Source organism: Syngnathus scovelli, chromosome 10 (assembly GCF_024217435.2).
Source record: "Syngnathus scovelli strain Florida chromosome 10, RoL_Ssco_1.2, whole genome shotgun sequence".
Classification (NCBI taxonomy): Eukaryota; Metazoa; Chordata; class Actinopteri; order Syngnathiformes; family Syngnathidae; genus Syngnathus; species Syngnathus scovelli.
Genome location: NC_090856.1, coordinates 4,136,492 through 4,155,982, shown reverse-complemented (window position 1 = coordinate 4,155,982; position 19,491 = coordinate 4,136,492). Strand labels below are relative to the sequence as shown.

Below are 19,491 nucleotides of genomic sequence, written 5' to 3'. Positions count from 1 at the left end.
GGAAAAGGTGCACCGGCAAAGGCGGCATGGCATGCGTGTGAATCAAAGAGTGCTGGCATGGAAAGACAAGCAAAGGTGGAGGCGTCTTTTGCGTCATTTATTTGCACAAACTTGTTACGATACGTGCCTTTTGCATTTTATGACGCGACCTGTCCGCTGTTTCTTTAAATACTTTGATTTGCGAGCAAAAAATGTGATGGAACCGCCGTAGGATGGCAGTTTGGCGGATTCTTTATTAATAAAAGAGGCTTCAAGACGTTTATTGGAACTTACTGTTAGAGTCCAGTTAAAAGAAAAACATTTTGCCTTTACTTGCGCTAGCTAAATGCTAATGGCTTATGAATAGAATTAGCATGTTTTTACCCCTTCTGATACGTCAACATAAACAAAATCCACAGCTTATTTGTGCTAGCTTAATGCTAATCGCTAATGAATAGCATTACCCCTTCCAGCACTGATACTATGTCAACATAAACAAAATACACAGCTAGCTAATAACATAGATGTATTCTTTATCCTCTGAGTAGAACGACCATCACTGCGAGTTACTGAGACATCTTCAATCAAAGTTGATGTTCACAGGCCATACTTGAAGCCATCACCGCGTTGAACATGGCCGCCTGTCTCGGCGCGTCATCAAACCTACATGCGAAACACATCTGCCTCTTGTTAGGTGCCATAAATGGCTGCCATGTGCCGCGCTGATAAATAGTCCAGTCTATTTATTGGAGCGCAACAAATTGGCTACAAACGCGGCGACAAGGAATCGAAACGCCATAAATACCACCGACGGTGGCGGTGTTGAAATGTTGACATGTGCGACAGGTAGTTTACAAGGCGTTTGCTCCTTTCCCCCCCTTTTTTTTTTTTATGTGCATTTCTTTTCGGGCGCTTTCTTCTTTGACGCTTGTTAAAAAGACGGCGGTACAATGGCACTCGGGCGCTGAAACGGGGTTCGGGGCCCTGAAGTGGCGAGCCGCCACTTGAGAAGGATAAAGAGACCCGCTCGCAGGCTGGCACTCGTAAGCTGGAATTCCTGAATGGATTGGCAACGGGCGAGTCCTAAACCCCCGTGTAATTACATATTTGGACTTTATCAGGGTTTATACGAAAATGCGCAAGTTTCCCTACCCTGGTGGTCCTTAAACACATCCATATGTCTCGCATGTTTCCATTTCTGCGCCTCCCCTCTCGCCCTCCCTTCCGTCTCTCTCTCTCTCTCTCTCTCTCTCTCTCTCTCTCTCTCTCTCTCTCTCTCTCTCTCTCTCTCTCTCTCTCTCCCCTCTCCAGCTTCCTCCTCGTTTTGCTCCGTGACAAATGTTTGCAGAACAATGTGGCCCTTTGCGCCGCCGTTTTCTGCATTTTTGTTCCGTTGTACTCGCCGGCTGTTGGTTTGTGAGCAAACAGAGGAAGTCGAAACCTGTTCGGGTCACACTGACTGCAACGCACACAATCTGGGGAGGCCTTCTCGCGTGTGGGGTCTCTCTCTCTCTCTCTCTCTCTCGCTCTCTCTGTCCCTCACTCAATCTCCCCGCTTGAGAAAAATGATCTGTTTTTAAACACGTGCTAAATATTACCATATTTACATTTTCTTGTTTCAAAAAGGCAGCACAGGAGGCGTGTGTTGTCGATTTTTCTTAACCACCCCCCCTCTTCTCGCTAACTTTTTTTTTTTTTTTTCTTCCCCTAAGTGGGAAGGTCTCTGTCCGAGGTTAGGCCCCGTTTGAAACTTTAAACCTTTTTCATGCTTATTTGTTTTATGATTCTGCAGGACACCGTGTTTACACTGAGAGTGCAACATCTGGATTAGATAATTTGTTGGGAATTAACTGAGCCCCAAATGCTTATCCAGCTCATCTGATTACATCTGTTTGAACTTTACCGCTCTTTTTTTTCTTTCCCCCCATCATTCAATTTTTTTTCTCTCCAGCCAACTCACCGCCATTCTCCTGCTGCTACACTTGCAGTTTCCTAAAATGATTGAGACATTTCAAGCCAGCTCTCCCGTGTTACTCAAATATTGACAGACACTTTACGGAATCGGTATTTTTTACTAACGCCTCGCCATTTTATCTCTCCCGTACTGAGTTGGCTTGCCTGAATCTTTAAGCCCACTGTGAAGGCTAAATGCTTCTGTCCATGCTGTCATTTTCTATTTGGACTCAGAGTTCATTTGACACCCATGTAAGAGTCCAAAAAATAATTTGAAAAATTATTGAAATTATTTTTTTTACTTGACTTCCCCTTTAATATTTGCATTGAGTTTTTTTCGGACTATCAAACATCCTCTCTCCGTGCCTTTCTCCCCATGCTACGATCCATCACAAAGCTTCTCCGTCCCCTAATCTCTCCATCCTGCTGTGATTCCATCACTTGCAGCGGAGCCACGCAGAAAGATTAGCCGAGGACTCTGCGAACGACAGATGTGTCCAACGCGTGATTTGTGTGTGTTTTATTGACTCTGGCCATCTGTTAATACAGTTGCCGGTTCCTCCTCTTTTTGTTTGTTGATGCGTGCAGACAGCGCCGCTCGGCGCCAGGAGAAACATACGGCCGAGGAGAGGCCGGAGATAAAGAGAGTGGAGCGGGAGCACCCAGGCTAATATTTTATAAAAGAGCTGCTGGTTTAAGTGTTAACCTGCGACCTGCCCAGAGAAGCGAAGCATTTGTTTTAGCTGGCGCCTTTTGTATTCAAGTGCGGCCAGCGCGAGCCGTGTCGGTTGACGAATGAGTCTCAGATGTTTCAGAAAAGGGCTTGAATTCCTCCGCCCGGAGGAAAGTGAGCGATTGCTCGGGATATGTGGAATTCCTCGTGTGGTAGCCCTTGCTAGGTTCTAGCTGAAGGCATGCGAGTGGCAGTTGGTTGGCGCCATTCCTCGGCGTGTCCGCATGCGTGTGTCAGTGTGCGCTTGTATACGTTGTGAGAAAACGACGATGGCACGCCACAGTTGTTGTCTCGCGTTACTCCTCGTCTTGTTTTTTTTTTTTTTTTTAAAACGTTAAGGGGCATGACACATCCCCTTAGCGGTTTTCACTTCCATGGAAGCAATGGAGCTTAAAACCGGTCCATTAGGGCTGGGAATTGAATTGTAACAATAATGTGAAACTGAAGAGGAAATTCAAAACATTGTGGTCGTTCACCAACGTAGTCAGAACGCAGTTTATTGAAACAAAGAAAAGACGATCAGCCACTGGCGGAGCTACGATTTTTGGAGATGCCCCCCCCCCCCCCGTCTAACTCTGCCAATGCTAACAGCGAAAACAATGACAATAAAAGTCAGTTAAAAAAAAAAATTGGAAGGATTGACGAATGTATATCACCATAAATCACATTGTAATTATTTCCGGCTATCCCTGACTCACAAAATAGTCTCCCGGACAAAATTCCTGCGGATATACTCCCTAAACAAAGTCTTTCCAGAAGTCGAGAGGAAGTTGTTGTGTATGCAGAACCAAGTCCAACAGCAATTTGCATCCATTTTCACTTCCTCCACATGTAATAGCGGCTCTGCCATGCCTACAAGGTGAGAGAATTACATCGTCACGCTAAAGCGCCTCACTCAGCAAGGATTACATCACTTAGTTTGCGCGCTCTGACTCATTTTATCTGCTGCCAACGCACTCCCAGTCCACCGCTCTTCCCGCCAGCCGCTTTGCCATGTCGCGATGATGTGATCTCTTGACGCCGCCGTCACCCGGCCATTTAAAACCCCAGAACTTTACGTGAACCCGCTGAAAAGGGAATCGGCGTCCGGCCCGGGTAAACATATAAGGGAAGGGGGGGTGGGGGTGGCTGGAACGCGGCTCGGCGGTTCTCCTAAGTGGAGGAAAATCGGCCAATAAGTCTGTTGGGAGCAAGCAGCGCCAAAGCTCACCCTAGACCAAGATGGGAAATTGGATCACAGCTGCTCGGAAAAAGGCGCATAGGTAATAGAAAAGCATTCGGACATGCGTTTAATTGATTTAACCTAGTTGTTGTTTTTGTGTCTTATAAAAATAGTTGCGTTTTTATCATTTTAATTCGAATATAGTCACGCTTTCCTATTTGGCGCCATCTTTTGGCGTCGGCAGGGATTTCAGAAAAAGCACAAACACAGCAAATAGATGAGTTTGTTAATGAATGAAAACAAAAAAATGGAAACACATGTAGTTGTACTATTTTGGGGTCACATTTTGTGGTCTCAACTCTTAATACAGGCAATCCTAAACCAGTTTGGGAGGTGTCAATTACTCGCGTTTTTTGACTCGGTCCACATTCCCGCAAATAGCGTGTGTTTACTATCTTACCATAAGGAAGCTTTTAAGCTCTTGCACTCTACAGTTTTAAATTACACTTCAATCTAAAAACATTAAATGACCTCATGCCTCAGCTACTGTACACGAATGCATGGTCGCAAATCCACTTGTGGTTTATGCAGCATCCAGCTTAGACGTGTTAAATAGTTACGTCTGCGTGAGGGGGCGACTCGACCCAACTTGGGTTAAATATTTTGAAGGAAAAAAATATATATATCAGTGCACGTCTCGGTCATCTCTGTGAGCCAGGTGGGTGTAGAGTAGCTCTGATCAGAAAGATAAGTTGAGCGCACTCAGAAGCACACATTTTGAGATTTGTTTTCCTTTTTAGAACGTGAAAGCGCTGTACTCGTATTTAATAAAGAAAAATATAACATCATATGATATTTCACGGTAGCAAAGAGGGTTTGGGAGGGGGGGGGGATGAAATAATTTTCACTCCGCCCGTTGCTTGAAAATAACTGCTTTTGTAAGTCCAATAAACTTCTTGAATACTGCAGCACTTGTTTGGAGTGGGAAAAAAAAAAAAAGATCCAGTGAGCACTCAAAGCTTTAATTGGCATGTAATGAGTTAATTGATCCCGAGTGTTGTTCAAAAAAGGGGCGCCGGGTTCACATGTAACCGGAGGCTTCGGGGGGTGCAGGTGAGGCCCAGAGTGCTTCCTGTGTCACATCACCAGGCGGAGGTGCCCATCCGCCCCCTTTGAAGGGAGAGACAAACACTGGAACCGCTTTGATCGGGGCCGATGTGTCATCACGGCCGGGGTCCCATGTATATGCATGGGACCGCCTTCAAATACACAAAGTCCAATTTGCCCGCTACAGGCCAACCTCAGAATAATGAAACGCATGTGATGTGTTTCTGATTCTCGGGCCTGAGTCATCACCAGATGTTCGGGCAGGATGACTTCCAGTTCTGCACTTTTTTGGACAAGGAGACAAAGAAAGGCAGTCAACAAACATTTGCTGCCGTGATTAGAAGCGCATCAGGGCTTGTAAAACGCTCAATGGCTGCTGTCTCCGGAGGGGAGACCAAAAGTGTTTCTCGGGTCTCTAATTGGGGCGACACAAGCCAAATGAGAGGAGTTGTTTGAGGTCAGAAAGAGAGGAGGAAGTAGCTCAGGCAGCGGGCCTTCAGATAAAAGCTTACAGGTGCGTGCGGGCGGGCTCGCTCGTCCATATGCATGCAAGCTGTGGCGAGCTTGTTTGTTCTGCCGCCTGTTTGCATGCGCAGCTCCCAGAGCACCGTGTTTGCTCACTCCGAGCATTTTTTGTGTACTCTGGACAACGTCGCTCCGGGCCTGTCTTGAAGGAGTGTGCGTGTCCCCGTTAGCGCGCTTAACTATTCGCCGTGTGTGTGTTAGCGAGACGGTGTTGGTCTCGGTTTCGCCGCGCATCAGAGAGCGACGCCCAGCGTGCGCTGTTGTTGTAGGTGAGGGCGAGGAGCTCCCCTGTTGGGTTGCCATGGCAGAAAGGCCAGCTTTGATCCAAGGCCCCAAAAGAAGGAGGAGGAGGGGCAAGGAGGGGGGCGGGGTCTAACCAGGAGAGCAAAGAGGTGAACCCAAGCTACAAAATGACTCCACCCAACTGTCTTTTTTTTTTTTTCCCTCGCTTAATGCACCCCCGTCTCTGCATTGGATTGATCCCAGCTAATTGAATAATGCATTTATTCAATAGGCTCGGCCAGCGTATCGATCGGCCACACATTGAGCCCGCTCGTTCAATCTGCTGCAAGCGTCTCCAAAGACAAACCCGGCCGCACGTGTGCACGAGGAATTCGATGCACGTCGCTCAGGTTGCAATTGCCCGTGGGCGGACGCTTTGAAAAGATGTTTTAGCGTCTAGCTGGTGTTTACACTGCTATGCTAATAATCCGCTGTTTGTTTATTGCACCTTAATGCATTCCCACCAAAGCCGCAGCAGAAAAATACAATTGGAAGACTCTACATAATCAGCATCAGTCCAAAAAAAAATATATCATATCATCATTAGGCCTTAATAAAGTGTACTTAAGCCAAAGTCACACTTTGTGTATTTGTGCATTGATTTGCCTTTAAGGGGACGGGGCCTAGTGAGTAATCACAGTAATTTTTCTTCTTCATGCTCCTTATGATTGTTTTTTTGGGGAGGTGGGGTGATTTTAATTTGTTCAATGAGTCAGTGGAATTAATTGGATAAAAAAAAGCCGGCCTTGTTTCTTGCCTTTTCAAGCAATCTGACTAATTGCTTCATATATATAATAAATTGCTGTTTTTCCACACGAGTGCTGTAATTGCGTAACACATTAACTAAATGTTACAGTTTTTTTAAGTCACATTGAGAACATTACCAAAATCCCCACAAAGCACGCAAGAGATTAGAGGAGTATTTAAAAAAAAAAAAAAAAGTATTTGCCTGCAAGCGCTGCGTGACTTGTCGCAAAGGTTGTATTTGATGCCGAGAGGGCCACCGCATTTCCGTTATAATTATGGCTGCGCTGATGTCTGTCTGAGCAAGGAAGACTCAGCTCCTCTTCCTCGGCATGCGATGGGAAAAAAAAGAAAAACAAAACTCGGTCTCGTTTCGTGTGGTTTGGGCCCCGGTTCTCGGTCCCCATATGTGCCGCCTGCGCGCCTTGTGAGGCGGACTGAAAAAGAAAAACAACAATTAGACATGAATGTGTGTGTCCAAACAAACGAGTCAAAGGCCCTGTTGTGTTTGCGGGAAGATGATTGGTGGGCGACGGGGGAGAGAGCGCCGCTCCTCTCTGCGAGCTGACCCCGCGTTTGAGTCCTGCCGAGCGGGCCCGAGACGCGCAGATGGGCCGGGCCGCGCTCCCCCTCCCCTCGCCTCGCCTCGTTTTCATTATCCGTTAGTCCCAGTTCAACTCCCGTCAATCCAGTTCACTTTCATTCAGCTCAATGGCGTTCCACTTCACTGCTCTCCTCTGGTTTTGCACCTCGCTGTGATAGAATGCAAATTATCGCATCGCTACCAATGTTATACACAATTGTGCCAATAGTTAAAAAAAAAAAGTCCTAATTTTTAACAGGCCGCCAAACAAACCACTGTCGATGCTTATAGACCTTTAGAGACTATAATGAGTTTTATTGCTTGTAAAATTACGCTATTTAATTATATATAATTGTTTGTAGTTTTTTTTAAATTGTATGGACTTCCCACCCACTGACATGTTTTCTGGTCTGTTGATTTTAGCCACCACAATGTTATTGTTATCATGAACAAAACATCGTGACAATAATATAGTATCGTTTGCCCCAAGAGTAAAATATCCAAAGTCTTTGTGTAAAAAAATGCACCCACCCCCACCCCATTTCCCTTTTCCCCCTCCATCCCGCAACAAACAAGCTGCAGATCGGTCAGTCAGTCCACGAGCAAAAAAAAAGACCGATTTGGTCTGCAGCAGACACGTGAGGATGTGGTCGCTAGCCATCAAAGGCCCGAGCTGTCACGCTCCGGCCGTGTCGTGCAAAAACAATCCGAAGCGAGCGCAAAGATTTGCTCAACCTGCCACCCGGCATTCTGGCGCAGAAAGAGGATCCGCGACTATAAAAGGAGGGCCGAGATGAGAAGCGGCTATTTTAAGAAAGCCACGACACGTTTCCCGCCTCCTTTTCACTTGGGTGCGTGTTGAATCGTTTCCAAAAGGCGCGGTGTGGGTTGTGTCGCTAATTTGCAGTTATTCCACCGCAGCAAGTGGGCCCTTTGCGCCTTCCGCAAACGTGCACTTAGAGCCGCGCCGCGTCTCTGTTGCGCAGCTTGTGTGGGCCCGCGGCGTCAAAACCGCATGTCCGCTCGGCTCCGCGTCGGGCTTGTCGGCGGGAGGTGGGTCATTGCCACATCTTTCTTTTCTCTGAAAAATTGCTCCTAAGGAAAGGGGGGTCCTTAAACCTAAACGATGTGTTGACCGTCACAATAAATCTGTTGTGTGTTTCTTGGCATGCTGAGTGGGAGGATTCCAAGTTGTCAAACAAAGGAATGCAAAAAAAAAAAAAACTCTCTCAGAGGCCCGCGGCGTAGCCAGCCGCCTCAAGAGTCATTTGTGGCGATCTGTACCTCCTCCTCCCCTATTCTAGGTTTCTCTATTAGTCCTAATAAGCATGAAGGGCCTGAGAGTAGCCACTGTATTCATCTCCAATCAATGGCGTTGCCGCCGTGCACCCTATAGACCTCCGCCAAAGCATTCCATCAAGTGAGATGACCAGCAGGACAATGGGTGAGAAGTTGCTCTTGCATGGGCTGGCTTGGTGGAAATCCTGAATCCTAAATGGACCCAGTTGTTCCCCCCACCCAAAAATATTTAATAAGTAATTAAAAAAAGAAAAAATCCGCAAATAGGTACAGAACCACGGATATACTCCATCCATTCACTCTCGATTAAGCCCTCATTCATACCTCCTCCTAGTGTGCGTAGAGGGAACTACAAGGTAGCTCACCTCCAAAATTACAGCTGTAGTGTGTCAACTACATCAGCGGCGGCGGGTCAACCCCCCTTTCTGAATGAATAGAAGCGGAATTGTTGGCGTCGGGACCGTCGGCCAACTTTCTGTTCACGCAGCAGCCGCCCCGAGGCCGGGCGGACAAAACCGCAGGACACGGATCAGCGCTGCGATAGCGGAATCATTCCACTCAGCTCTCAGCAGTAGTCGATCTGCCTCAGCGGCACTTGAGCTGAGAGGAAGTGCAAACTGGCTGTGTAAGATCAGGTTGCTGCTGCTGCTGTTGCTGCTGCACTGTGTCAGGCAATCAAACGCACCAAAAAAAAATCATTTTCAGAGATTAAACCGACACTCGGGCAAAGCAGGTTCAGGAAGAGGAGAGAGTGGGGCATTCCAAATGGGGAAAATTGACAAATGGGATAAACGCTGGATTCGAGCAGGTTTCAAGCGTTTTTAGATAATTATAAAAATAAAATAACATTTCAAATTTAAAAAAAATAAAATAAAAAAAAGCGCCATTGAGCTGTTATGAATTCCTTCCTACCGTCAGGTTTGAATCTCGATTCAGAACTGTGATTACAAAGAGTCACTTTGAGTTTATCCACTCAGCCTGTTTTAACTGGCAATCAGTCAGGAAAGAATACACACACACACACACACATGCACACGTGTGAATCTGTGGCGTGGGTTTTTCCAAATGCGCTCACTCACCAGTGCTAATGCCGCCCTTACAGTTCACGCAGAATTGATTGCATAGACCATACGTCGCCGCCGTCTCTCCTGCTACTTCACACTGCACACCAGAGATAGTTTAATTAAAGAACAACATTATCTTAGGGCCGCTAGCTGTGAGGAATGTTGCTTGTGTGTGTGTGTGTGTTTGGTTGGAATCTTTTCTTTATGCCCGTTTGGCTCATTCTCTCTCAATAGCTTTTTAAAACACCTCGTCCGGGTGTTGTTTTACAGCCCACGGCTTTCAAAGATGAACCATAGCATTGCCCCCTGTAAAATTTAAAGCGACCCCGGTGTGTGCAAAGGGTTGCATCATGCCAAACGCCATTATTTTCAAATGCACACTTTAAGTGTGTGTGTGTGTGTGTTTTGTTGTGCACCGTAAAGTGGGTACTAAAACGCAAGGCCATGGGCACAGATGCACTTTCATGAGCACACTGGGAGCTTATGTGTTGCATTTGACTAATTCAGGCCATCTTTTGGAGCAATTTAAATGTCTAGAGATACGCTAGATGGGGTAGGTATTTAATTAGAGCAGGTGTCCACAACCACCAGTCTGTGTTTTCCGGAACCGGTCTGCTTGGTACCGGGCCCTTGACCCCTATCAAGGAACATTAGCTGAGCATATACAGTATGTCTATTATTATGGGTTCAATATTGTGTGAGTGAAGAATCTTTTTATATATATATATATATATATATATTTATTATTTATATATAAAAATATAAAGTATGGTCTTAAACGTTTTAACCACATTAACTTATTGGCTAATGTCAATTGTATTTAATTATTATTATTATTAAGCATAGACTGATTAGAAGTTAATAGGCAGCTGGGTAATAAGGTGATCTATTTTTTAATACACTACTTTTTTAATACATTAAATTTAGTGTTTTACTGGGAAAAAATAATCAGTTGTAGCAGGCTATATAAATAATACAGAATAATATGAATGTTAGTGTATATGAAAGGTATCTATTTTTTCCTTTTTTAAATTACAAATATATTAATAGCATTTTAAGAAAAGGCTCGTACAAGCACAACCCTTACCCCCCATCAAAAGGTTAAATATAAGATTTTAATGACAGTTTCCATGGCGCTGTGGTTTTTTTGTTCAGTGTTTCTAATGTGTTTATCCATCTGAGCTTACAAAAAGCCTTTAAACACGGTCAAAAATACAGCAAAGAAAACCAAAACCCATCCACATCAGACAGCCGAGGGCGAAAGAAAGGAAACAAGGATGGCAAAGTCAAGTTAAAATACAACTCATCACATGAGACAGCACACAGTTCCAGTTGTTGCTTCCCGTATATTTTCAATCCAGCGTTTATACGTTTGAGCTCCTTCCATTTACATAACATGAGCCTCAGGAATGAGTTTTACTTCGCCACGCTGCAAACTAGCGCTTAATTCCCTACTAAATGAGATGATGTGTATTTAGCCTGTGTAATACAACCGCTTGGCCTTTGAGGACGTCCGGCTCGGGTAGGGGAAGGGCAGGGGGGGCTTTGAAACGCTCCCTTCAAATCAAGACGATTGTAACCCCTACTCCACAAAAGCATGAATATCAATTTCTAAGGAAAAGGGTGAGTGGCCCCCCCACGCCCACCCACTCCCATGCCCCTCCCCTCGCCCTTCTCGCCGTACTGTACCCGTTACCCTGGTAACCTTAACGGGGGCAGAATGCAGATCAGGGGTTCTGGCCTCTTGTCTCCTCACAATTCATCCCGACGACGAGCAAACTAAAAAGAGGGATCATCATTTTCTTCCTCAGATTTAGTTCACTTCGCATTGCCTTATTTTTTTTGAACCCATATTGAAATTTGCGTCCCTTCGAATCGCGCCCTGCAGACGTGGCGACGTTTTTGCGAGAGGTCAGTGTTATCTAAACAGACCCATTGGGCTATTTGCTATAGCACCCTCCATCAGGCGGCGAGCTCCGAGAAATCAGCCCATCACTTCAATCAGCTGCGGCCGCATACGATGAATTTGTAATGGCCATAATCAGGCGGGGTTACGGAGGACAAGCCAGGCGAGAGAGTGTCACCCCGAAATATTGCGTGAGGGTCGAAACCATTTTTAGTTTCTCTATCGCACGTTTTTACCGATTGCCTTTGGAACGTTATGTCCTGCGATAAACAGAAGTTAATCGTTATCTTATCGCCGTTCAGGGGGCGGGGGTGAGTACACGTAACCGTCCACACACACAAACTCTCGATCCGTATCTTGATGGGCTGCCCGATAACGACTCGTAAGGCAGATTGCTGCCATACGAGGGTTTTTTGAGGCTGAACGCCGTCCGGCTGAAGCCGCCCGTCGCGCTCTGCCCTTTGACCACATTAACCGCCGCCGTCAGACTCATCCTTCGGCCCGCTCTTATCACCTGAATCAAACATTAAAAGAGGGAGGGAGCCAGAATTTGGTCGTAAAAGTCGGAGAAATATGGACAAGGAAGGGCTGATAAAAGAAGAAAAGTGGCTACCACCCAAAACGACCGATAAATGTTTCGAATAAGCCTGTCGGTGTTGACCTTTAAGTAATCCGAGTCGGCAAAACACCTTCTCAGTTTTCTTAATTTTCTTTCTTAGCTGCTTCCAGCCTCGTGAGCTTGCCAACTTATTGGGGGGGGGCGGAGCTGAGTCATAAGCAAACATGCCGTTTTTACGAGGACCATTGCGGCAATTAGCCGTTACCTTGACTGTCGCGGTTTTAAGAGCAGCTTGGCCTTGGAGTTACCTGGCTACACCTGAGGGAGAGCGATAACAGGAACTAGGCGTGTTCAGCGGCACAGGATGGGAACAGGACACGGGGCGTCTGTCTGTCTGCCCGCTGGCACCCGCACATACACGCCTATGCTGTCTGCGGGTCCGCCTGTGGGCGGGACTCAAAAGCGAGCGGCACACGAGACTAGAAAATATTTTTATTGACCCACGAACAACATGTTTGTTTTTAAAAATATCTTGTGACATCAGTCTTGGAACCTTTATGACTACCTTGTGCACACAAGCAGAGTGAGGCAAAGTCAGTGTTTTTTTTTTCTTCTGTCCAATTTCAGGGGGGGCCAGTGCCACCCCCGGCCCCCCTCTAGCTCCGCCAGTGCTTCACCCTTCAAAAGTTGAGATCACTTAAAAATGTCATTGTTTCTTCAAACCAATTTCCGGGTTCTGCTATTTAACCCAATAACCCAAGCTGCTCAAACGGTACCCAACCTTTTGGCCAAGTTGCTCATCGTGCAACTGGTTCAAGACGCTCTCCATCTTTCCCAACCCATGAATCCAATCTTGTTCATCGCACGTCTCCTCCTGCACATCTCAGCCAGGAGGTTTGCTCATAGTGATGGCTAGGAAAATATTTGATGTCCCACCCACACTCCTCCCCAGCTCGGCCATTTAACATTCTCACCCCGTGCTCTGACCTTAAAGGGCGCACACCCATGCATGCATCGTTCATGAGCAGTGTGTGTGTGTATGCGTGCGAGTGAACCGCATTGTGTGTTTGTTCACACAGCTTTTAGCCTCAGTTAGCTGGACACACACTGTCCTATTAGTAGAACTTATCAGGGCCCATTTGACCTCCACCTTCTCCCTGACCTCCAGCGCCCCATCTCTTGGGAGGACTTGGTCAGCAAGGTGAAAGTGTGCGTGTGTATGTGTGTGTGACTGGGCCTGGTGGGGGTGTTCTGCCGTCTGGCCGAGTGCAAACACTGATGGTCAAACACGTTGTCTCCCCCACCTCACCCCTCCTCCTTCCTCACCTCCCTCTTGACATTAAGTTACTTCAGCTAATTACATTCAGCTCAAGATGCAAGTGCAAATGTGGGCAGTTTAATGCTTTTTTTTTTTTGTACTAATAATTTTTAGCAAAACTAGGAATTTATTTTAGGATGACTTTACACAGCTTGGTCGCAACAATTTTTTTTTTACTTGGCTACTTTCCATTCTTGTCCTGCATTTTAGGGAAAGTCAGTACAGTATAATTTCTGCCTCGAATTCCTCATCTTTATAATGCGGAAAGAACACCAATAGTAGTCTTTTATTTTCTGAACTCTCAAATTGGCGCCAGGGCACATTAATCATCCATTTTCATCTCTTTATAGGTTTCTAAAATAAACTGCAGACTGATAAATGTCATTTGTCACTCGCTTCCTAAAAATGACTTTTTATATCCAAATTCAAGTCAACGTTATATGAATCTTTTCAGCCTAAGTTAGCTCAGAGACATCTTGTCTTTTCAATAAATGGGAACAATGGGGTCCATGACATATTCCGGGATCAACAAATGCCCCACTGCTTTGTATCAGGTGAACAGCATAAAATGTTTTTTTTTTAAGGCGTAATAATCACAGAGGCTAAGTCATATTTGTTTTTTGTTTTTTTTAATACCTTTTTGTCCTGTTGCGTGCGGGAGGGCTCTCATGTGGCAGTAATTACCATATTTCATTAGCGTGTGGAGTGTCACCGCCGTGGCATCAAAGCGCTCTGTTTGTCGCCGATGCGCGCCGAGCGCTGCCGGGGGGGGTGGGACGTACGCAACTATCTGTTTCCCCCCCCCCCCCTCCCCAGAATAAATTCGCCTGTTCCTGTGTTTGAGTGCACTCTCCGCCTCAAGCTGCTGTCGATATCAAAGAGAACCCATCCCGCATGTGAAGTGCCCCCTTGCGCCGAATAATAAAGAAGTATATCACGGCGAAAAAACTGTGAAACACAACACTCGCGGTACCAGCCTTTAATGCACACGCTGGCATTCATGTGCTCGGCGACACGCACTCAAACATGCTACTCTGGTCTCTTTTGTACTTTCTTTTTCGCTTCTTGGTGAAAGCGTCATTACTTTTGTTTACTGTGTGCCGCAACACAAAAGCAATGTGCGTGTCAACTAGGGCTGAACAATTAAATTCAAATTAACGTAGCAGGCCAAACATTTCATTTGGGTTGGTGGGCTTCATTTTGTATGCACACAGACACGTCAGTTTACCTAGCTAGCTGGCTAGCTAATTACATTCGTGAGCTAGCTAGCTAGCTACTTACATTCGTGAGCTAGCTCGCTAGCAGACTAGTTACAGAAGGTAGTTTGCTATATAAAACCACACTTATTTGGGAGAATTTTATGAAGTTTGCGATCCTTTAAAGATTTTTGTGAAATGTTTAGCCAAGGCATCTCTATTTATATTGCACATTTCATACACCAGGCAATTTATGTTTCAAACAGACAAAACAAGTAGCTTAGCATTAACATTTAGACAGTCAGTTAACACCTAATTGAAGTACATTTCACAGTTACTTAAAAGCTGATTATTTATTACAACTTCGCCCTCCCAACATGCTGTAAATGATTGTATTGAGCGTACAGCCAAGACACAAATTTTTGACAGATGGCTTTTTCATTCCCGTTTGCTGTTATAAATTGACTTTTATTTCTGCACTGTATAGTTGATGGTACTTTTTCAATTTAGCCCATCAGCTGAAAAAGTTAAGCCCACTTTGTTCGTCGCCAGTGCATTTCAATGCCTTTTGACACATGCACCTGAACCACAGTTACGACTCCCCAAGGCCAGCGGGCTCGACACAATTACTCCGAGCCGCATGTCTTCAAGGGAGTCAACTAATGTTGAGAGAGAGAGAGAGCACCTCGATCCGCTTCGGCTCCCGACGCGCTTTTGTTGTCCCGAAAAGCTTTTTACAGCTGCCGTTGGCTTGGCTGAAAAAAAAGAGAACCAGAAGCTCTTTCGGAGAAGCGAGCAGTAATACTCAGAACGTGGCGCCTTTGCTTAGCTCATAATTACATTACACATTAAAAAAGAAAGCTGTTGACAACAACAACAACAAGAGGAGGAGAACATTGCGCGGTTGCAAACGTTGGAGGTCGTTTCTTGTTTGGCTCTTTTGTGTTATTCCTGAGATCAGTGCTGCCGGGGTACGTTTGAAAGGCTCTTAATGGCCTCGTTTGGATCGATGGAGGTTTACCTTGACTTGGATGACTTGTTTTTTGGGGAGGGATCGATCAACATTGTCTATGGACAAAGCGCAGCTATTGTGTTTTGACGGCAAAGAATAGCATTATGGTTAGGTAATTATTTTCTATGCACACTAATCCCCCGCTTATTCACGGCTCACTATTCACTAATCCTATTTTTTTTTTCCTGTGGTTGTCGTAGTGAAAGTTTAGCAAAAGTATCTTTCGTATTAAGTCATGCTTCAATTTAGTGAACAAATAAATGTATGTATAATAAATTTAATATTGTTGATATTATTGCAAATTAATTTATGAATTAATCTTTGTTTAAAAAAAAAAAACTTGATAACTTTGTCGAAAGCTATGAATAATCCTCCAAGATTGAATCAGTTGAGCAAAGTTGCTCGTCCTCTACTCATTGAAATCAATGGCTCAGCAGCTCCTTCCAAATACGGCTTCACCTTGGACCTGCATGCCCCCCCCCTTCTCCGTCCCAGATGCAACAGAGGAGGGAGGTGTGAAGAAAAAGCCAGGGCCTGCCACATTATATGCTTTAACATGACTGGCAAATCCAGCACGGTTAAACAAACTTAACCTTCATTTGTGAAACGCTGCAAATCAAAGGGCGACAAACGACTTGTGCAAGTAATTACCAGCAGGCAGGGCAGGGCGGATGAAGAAGACGGGGTGGGAGTGGCATGTGCGGAGGGAGAGAGGGGGTGCTGGAACAGGTTGAATGGAAGGAAATGAGAATCATTTAAGGTGAGGGGCATTTTTAATGAGTTTGCCCAGAAATTGATTTTTCCACTGTAATCTTTTATTTATATGCAGCAGGCGGCGCGTCCCCAGCAGAGTGAGGGTCAAAGCTCGAGAGCAGCCTGTCAAGGCCTCCAGCCGCTCAAACAACAGCTCCAAAGCTCAGGGAAAATGGTATTGTAGCAAAGGCAAATATTGTCCTGTCTCGGCTTAAGGGGCGGAAAGGCTGTTTATTCGGGGGGAAAAAAAATTCAGCCTTCCTCCTGCATCATTCAAGGTGCAGATTAATTCAATTATTTTCCCCTCCCTCTCTGCTTATTAAATCAACATTAAGAAAGGTTATTTCCAGTCCAATGGAAAGTCCTCCATTTGAGGTCAGCCTGTTGAATTCACTCTAATCTCAAGATACCGTACAAACTAAACATGATCTCTTTGAGTCCTATCCACAGTAGGACACAAACTAAACAAACATTTATGTATTTTAACAGAAGGCAAAATTTTACGAGCCCCATTTAATAAAAAGCTGATAATAGTCTGTTTTGATTGAGGCTGCGAATTGTGGTTACAGTTGCGTAGTATTGGGAATTGTTTCTAATATTTTATTGTTTTGTTGTTACATGAGAGGCATGAAATATTTAACTAAATGCAACCACAATAATAAATATTACTGCTGTCAATCCCAAACTAACGCGGTTATAAAGGAAACAAATCCAGGCAGAATTTTAACACAAATAAAACGCTGTTACTGTCTTGACAAATAATTCTTAAACGCCTTTTGTAAGATAATTCCACAGCCTTCAATCGATCGATGTGGTGGCGCCATAAAACGTCAGCATTTTTTCAAATCTGGTCCTTTTTTTAAACCTACTAAAGGAGCTGAAATTATTGTATGACAATAGCGCCCCTTAGTGTCGAAGTTGAAAAGTACAGCCTCATTCCCTCATCCCTTTTTGTACTCTTTTGACTTTATGTATCGATTACCGATTATTTTTCTTTACCATCCAGTAGGATGAAAACTCAGGGAAAATGATCAGCTCTCAAAGATACTTTATTTCCTAAGTACATTTTTAAAAAGCAAGAAAATATACTCTTTCTTTCAGCAATAATAAATATACAATATTTATAGACAAAATACACAATTTACATACAAAAAGTCTAAGTGCTCCCCACCACAGCACTGTTTGACCTTATTATCTCCCAGAGTTATTAGGATCTGTACTCGATATCCATGTTAATCAAAGATGACTATTTAACATGTTTTAATGCACGTGTTCTCAAAGTTTTTGATTTTGAGGATCCTTTATAAGAGAGACATTTTCCCAAGGAACACCGCCTAATCCTAATAAGGCAATTATACAGGTTAGCATCAAGGCACCACTATCTTCTTTTGTTTGACTCCTAATGAAGTGGTTTCAAATTCCTTTGATAATATGTCACGGTCATATCAGAACGTTTAATTGACCCACAACTAAAGTAGGGATGAACTTTTTTTTTTTTTTATTGGTGTCAGTCAAGCTATGACTCATGGACTCTAGTTTGAGTCCGACTGATGTAATGGTCACGACCACAACGACTCTAAATAGGCGAGTTCTCCACTGAGTTCCTTCCTGGTGGTGTGAAGGCCTTTGAACCATTGTGGTCCACTTTCTTTGACTGTGTGACTCACATGTGAAGGCCTGGCAGCTTTTTGAAGAGCTTGGCAGCGTCACTCAAACTATTCCTGCCTTTCTGGCGTTCACATTTGTCGTTCTTTCGATGGCAAATTGCAGCCCTCGAAGCGATCTCCTCGACGGTCAGGAGATGAGCAGTGCGTAAGATAGCAGCCAGGCTAACGCGCACTGTTTGCTGTGGATCGATAAAGACGGCTGGGCTGAAGTGAGGCCGGGCGGCGTGGAGAAGGGTTGACTTGTGATGTGCTCGTCCGGAGGGCTCAGAGGGGGCTCCACTGTCACGTAACCGTTGATGATCCTCACGGTTGGGGGTGGTGTGGTGCTGCAGGACAGGAAAGGAAAAGGCTTAGTTATGTTTACTGTGCAGTGGCTACTTGTGGTTTACAGTTTGCTCAGTTTTTCTCTGCAGAAGAAAAAAATCCTCAGCTATTTTGTAATGCCCACAGATGCCACAAGATGGCGCCAAAACCTTGGTAAATAGGAAAACTTAACCGGATCTTCTGCCATCTAGTCGAAAACCTAATACACCTTTTAAATACTCTACTGTTTATATAGGCACGTCTTTATAGCAATTATAGCATTTTTTTGACATTTTTAAAATGACACAAACACATTTAAACACATTCAATATATTGTGAGAGTGACCAAAGAATAATGGATAACAGAGAAATTGAAAAAGAATAAACTACTGTTAAACTAATTCTCAAACTAAATGTGTGCCGCCATCTAGTGGTCAAAAGGGCAATTACACTCAATATAAACGAGATAATTACATGAAAAGGGCAATTATTTTACATTTTTTTAATTAGGTAAAATAGAAAAAATTCCCTCACCCATCTCCAAAGCGAACCCAGAGGTCACTGAAGAGGCGGGGCCTCCCGTGGCCGCGATGAGTTTTTCGAGGACGCTTGTGTCGTCCAAACTCCTCCAGCTGGCTCAGGCTGTCCGGCTGCAGCATGTGAGGCAGCCCTTCCTCCCCCTCCTCCTCCTCGTCCATGCCAGGCATGTTACTGGGCTCCTCCAGCTCCGTCTCGCCCGAACCGGTCGGCCAAATAGTGGGAGGAGCCGCGCTCGTGCCGCCGATTGGCTCGAAATCTGGTTGACTGTTGAAATAGAGCCGTATCTCATGAGCATGGATTCCTTTGAAAAAAACTGCAACAGTGTAGAAAAAAAAATTGAAATAACAGCAATCTACCATTTAACGACACTGTGTTTGGAAGTTATTGATTGAAAACAGTCTGCTTTTTGATTTTATTAAACTTCATTATTTCCTTTGGGAAAAAGTTGTTAACAATCAACCAGCATCTTGGAAGAGATTCCGTTCAAACTTTTAAAGGTTCCTCTAAATCGCAGGAAGTTGTAAGTCATTTGGCTTTATTCTCGCTCATCAAAAGTGAATGTGTCTAAAATCGGACCACCCACAATTCAATAATCTTCCATTACTCATATTTTCTCCCCGCTTGTTAACATCCGTCAATATAATCTGCACGTGAAGCTTCATTTAATAGCACGCAGGCTAATAATACAAGAACAAGTGCAAAATTATCTGCTGCTCACGCTGTGTTTCTATTGTCTGAAAAGCCACTGGATCTTACATGATGCTCATATTGGGATTTCCCGCAGCCCTTCTGTCTCATTCATAAAG

General features: G+C 44.7%; 1 protein-coding gene and 1 long non-coding RNA gene across 15 annotated transcripts in view; one reads left to right on the top strand and one right to left on the bottom strand.

Annotated features, from left to right (window-relative positions):
- Positions 1–19,491, top strand: part of LOC137840677 (uncharacterized) — a 90,708-nt gene that overhangs the window by 31,275 nt on the left and 39,942 nt on the right. The gene's annotated exons all lie outside the window — the stretch shown is intronic.
- The window catches only part of trabd2b (TraB domain containing 2B), a 28,657-nt gene continuing 26,372 nt past the window's right edge, over positions 17,207–19,491 (bottom strand). The window contains exons 6-7 of the mRNA XM_049724404.1: positions 18,680–18,949; positions 17,207–18,168 (exon numbers count right to left, since the gene is read on the bottom strand). Coding sequence (XP_049580361.1) covers positions 17,970–18,168; positions 18,680–18,949 — 469 coding nt within the window. The 3' untranslated portion in view covers positions 17,207–17,969. The remainder of the gene's footprint in view (positions 18,169–18,679; positions 18,950–19,491) is intronic.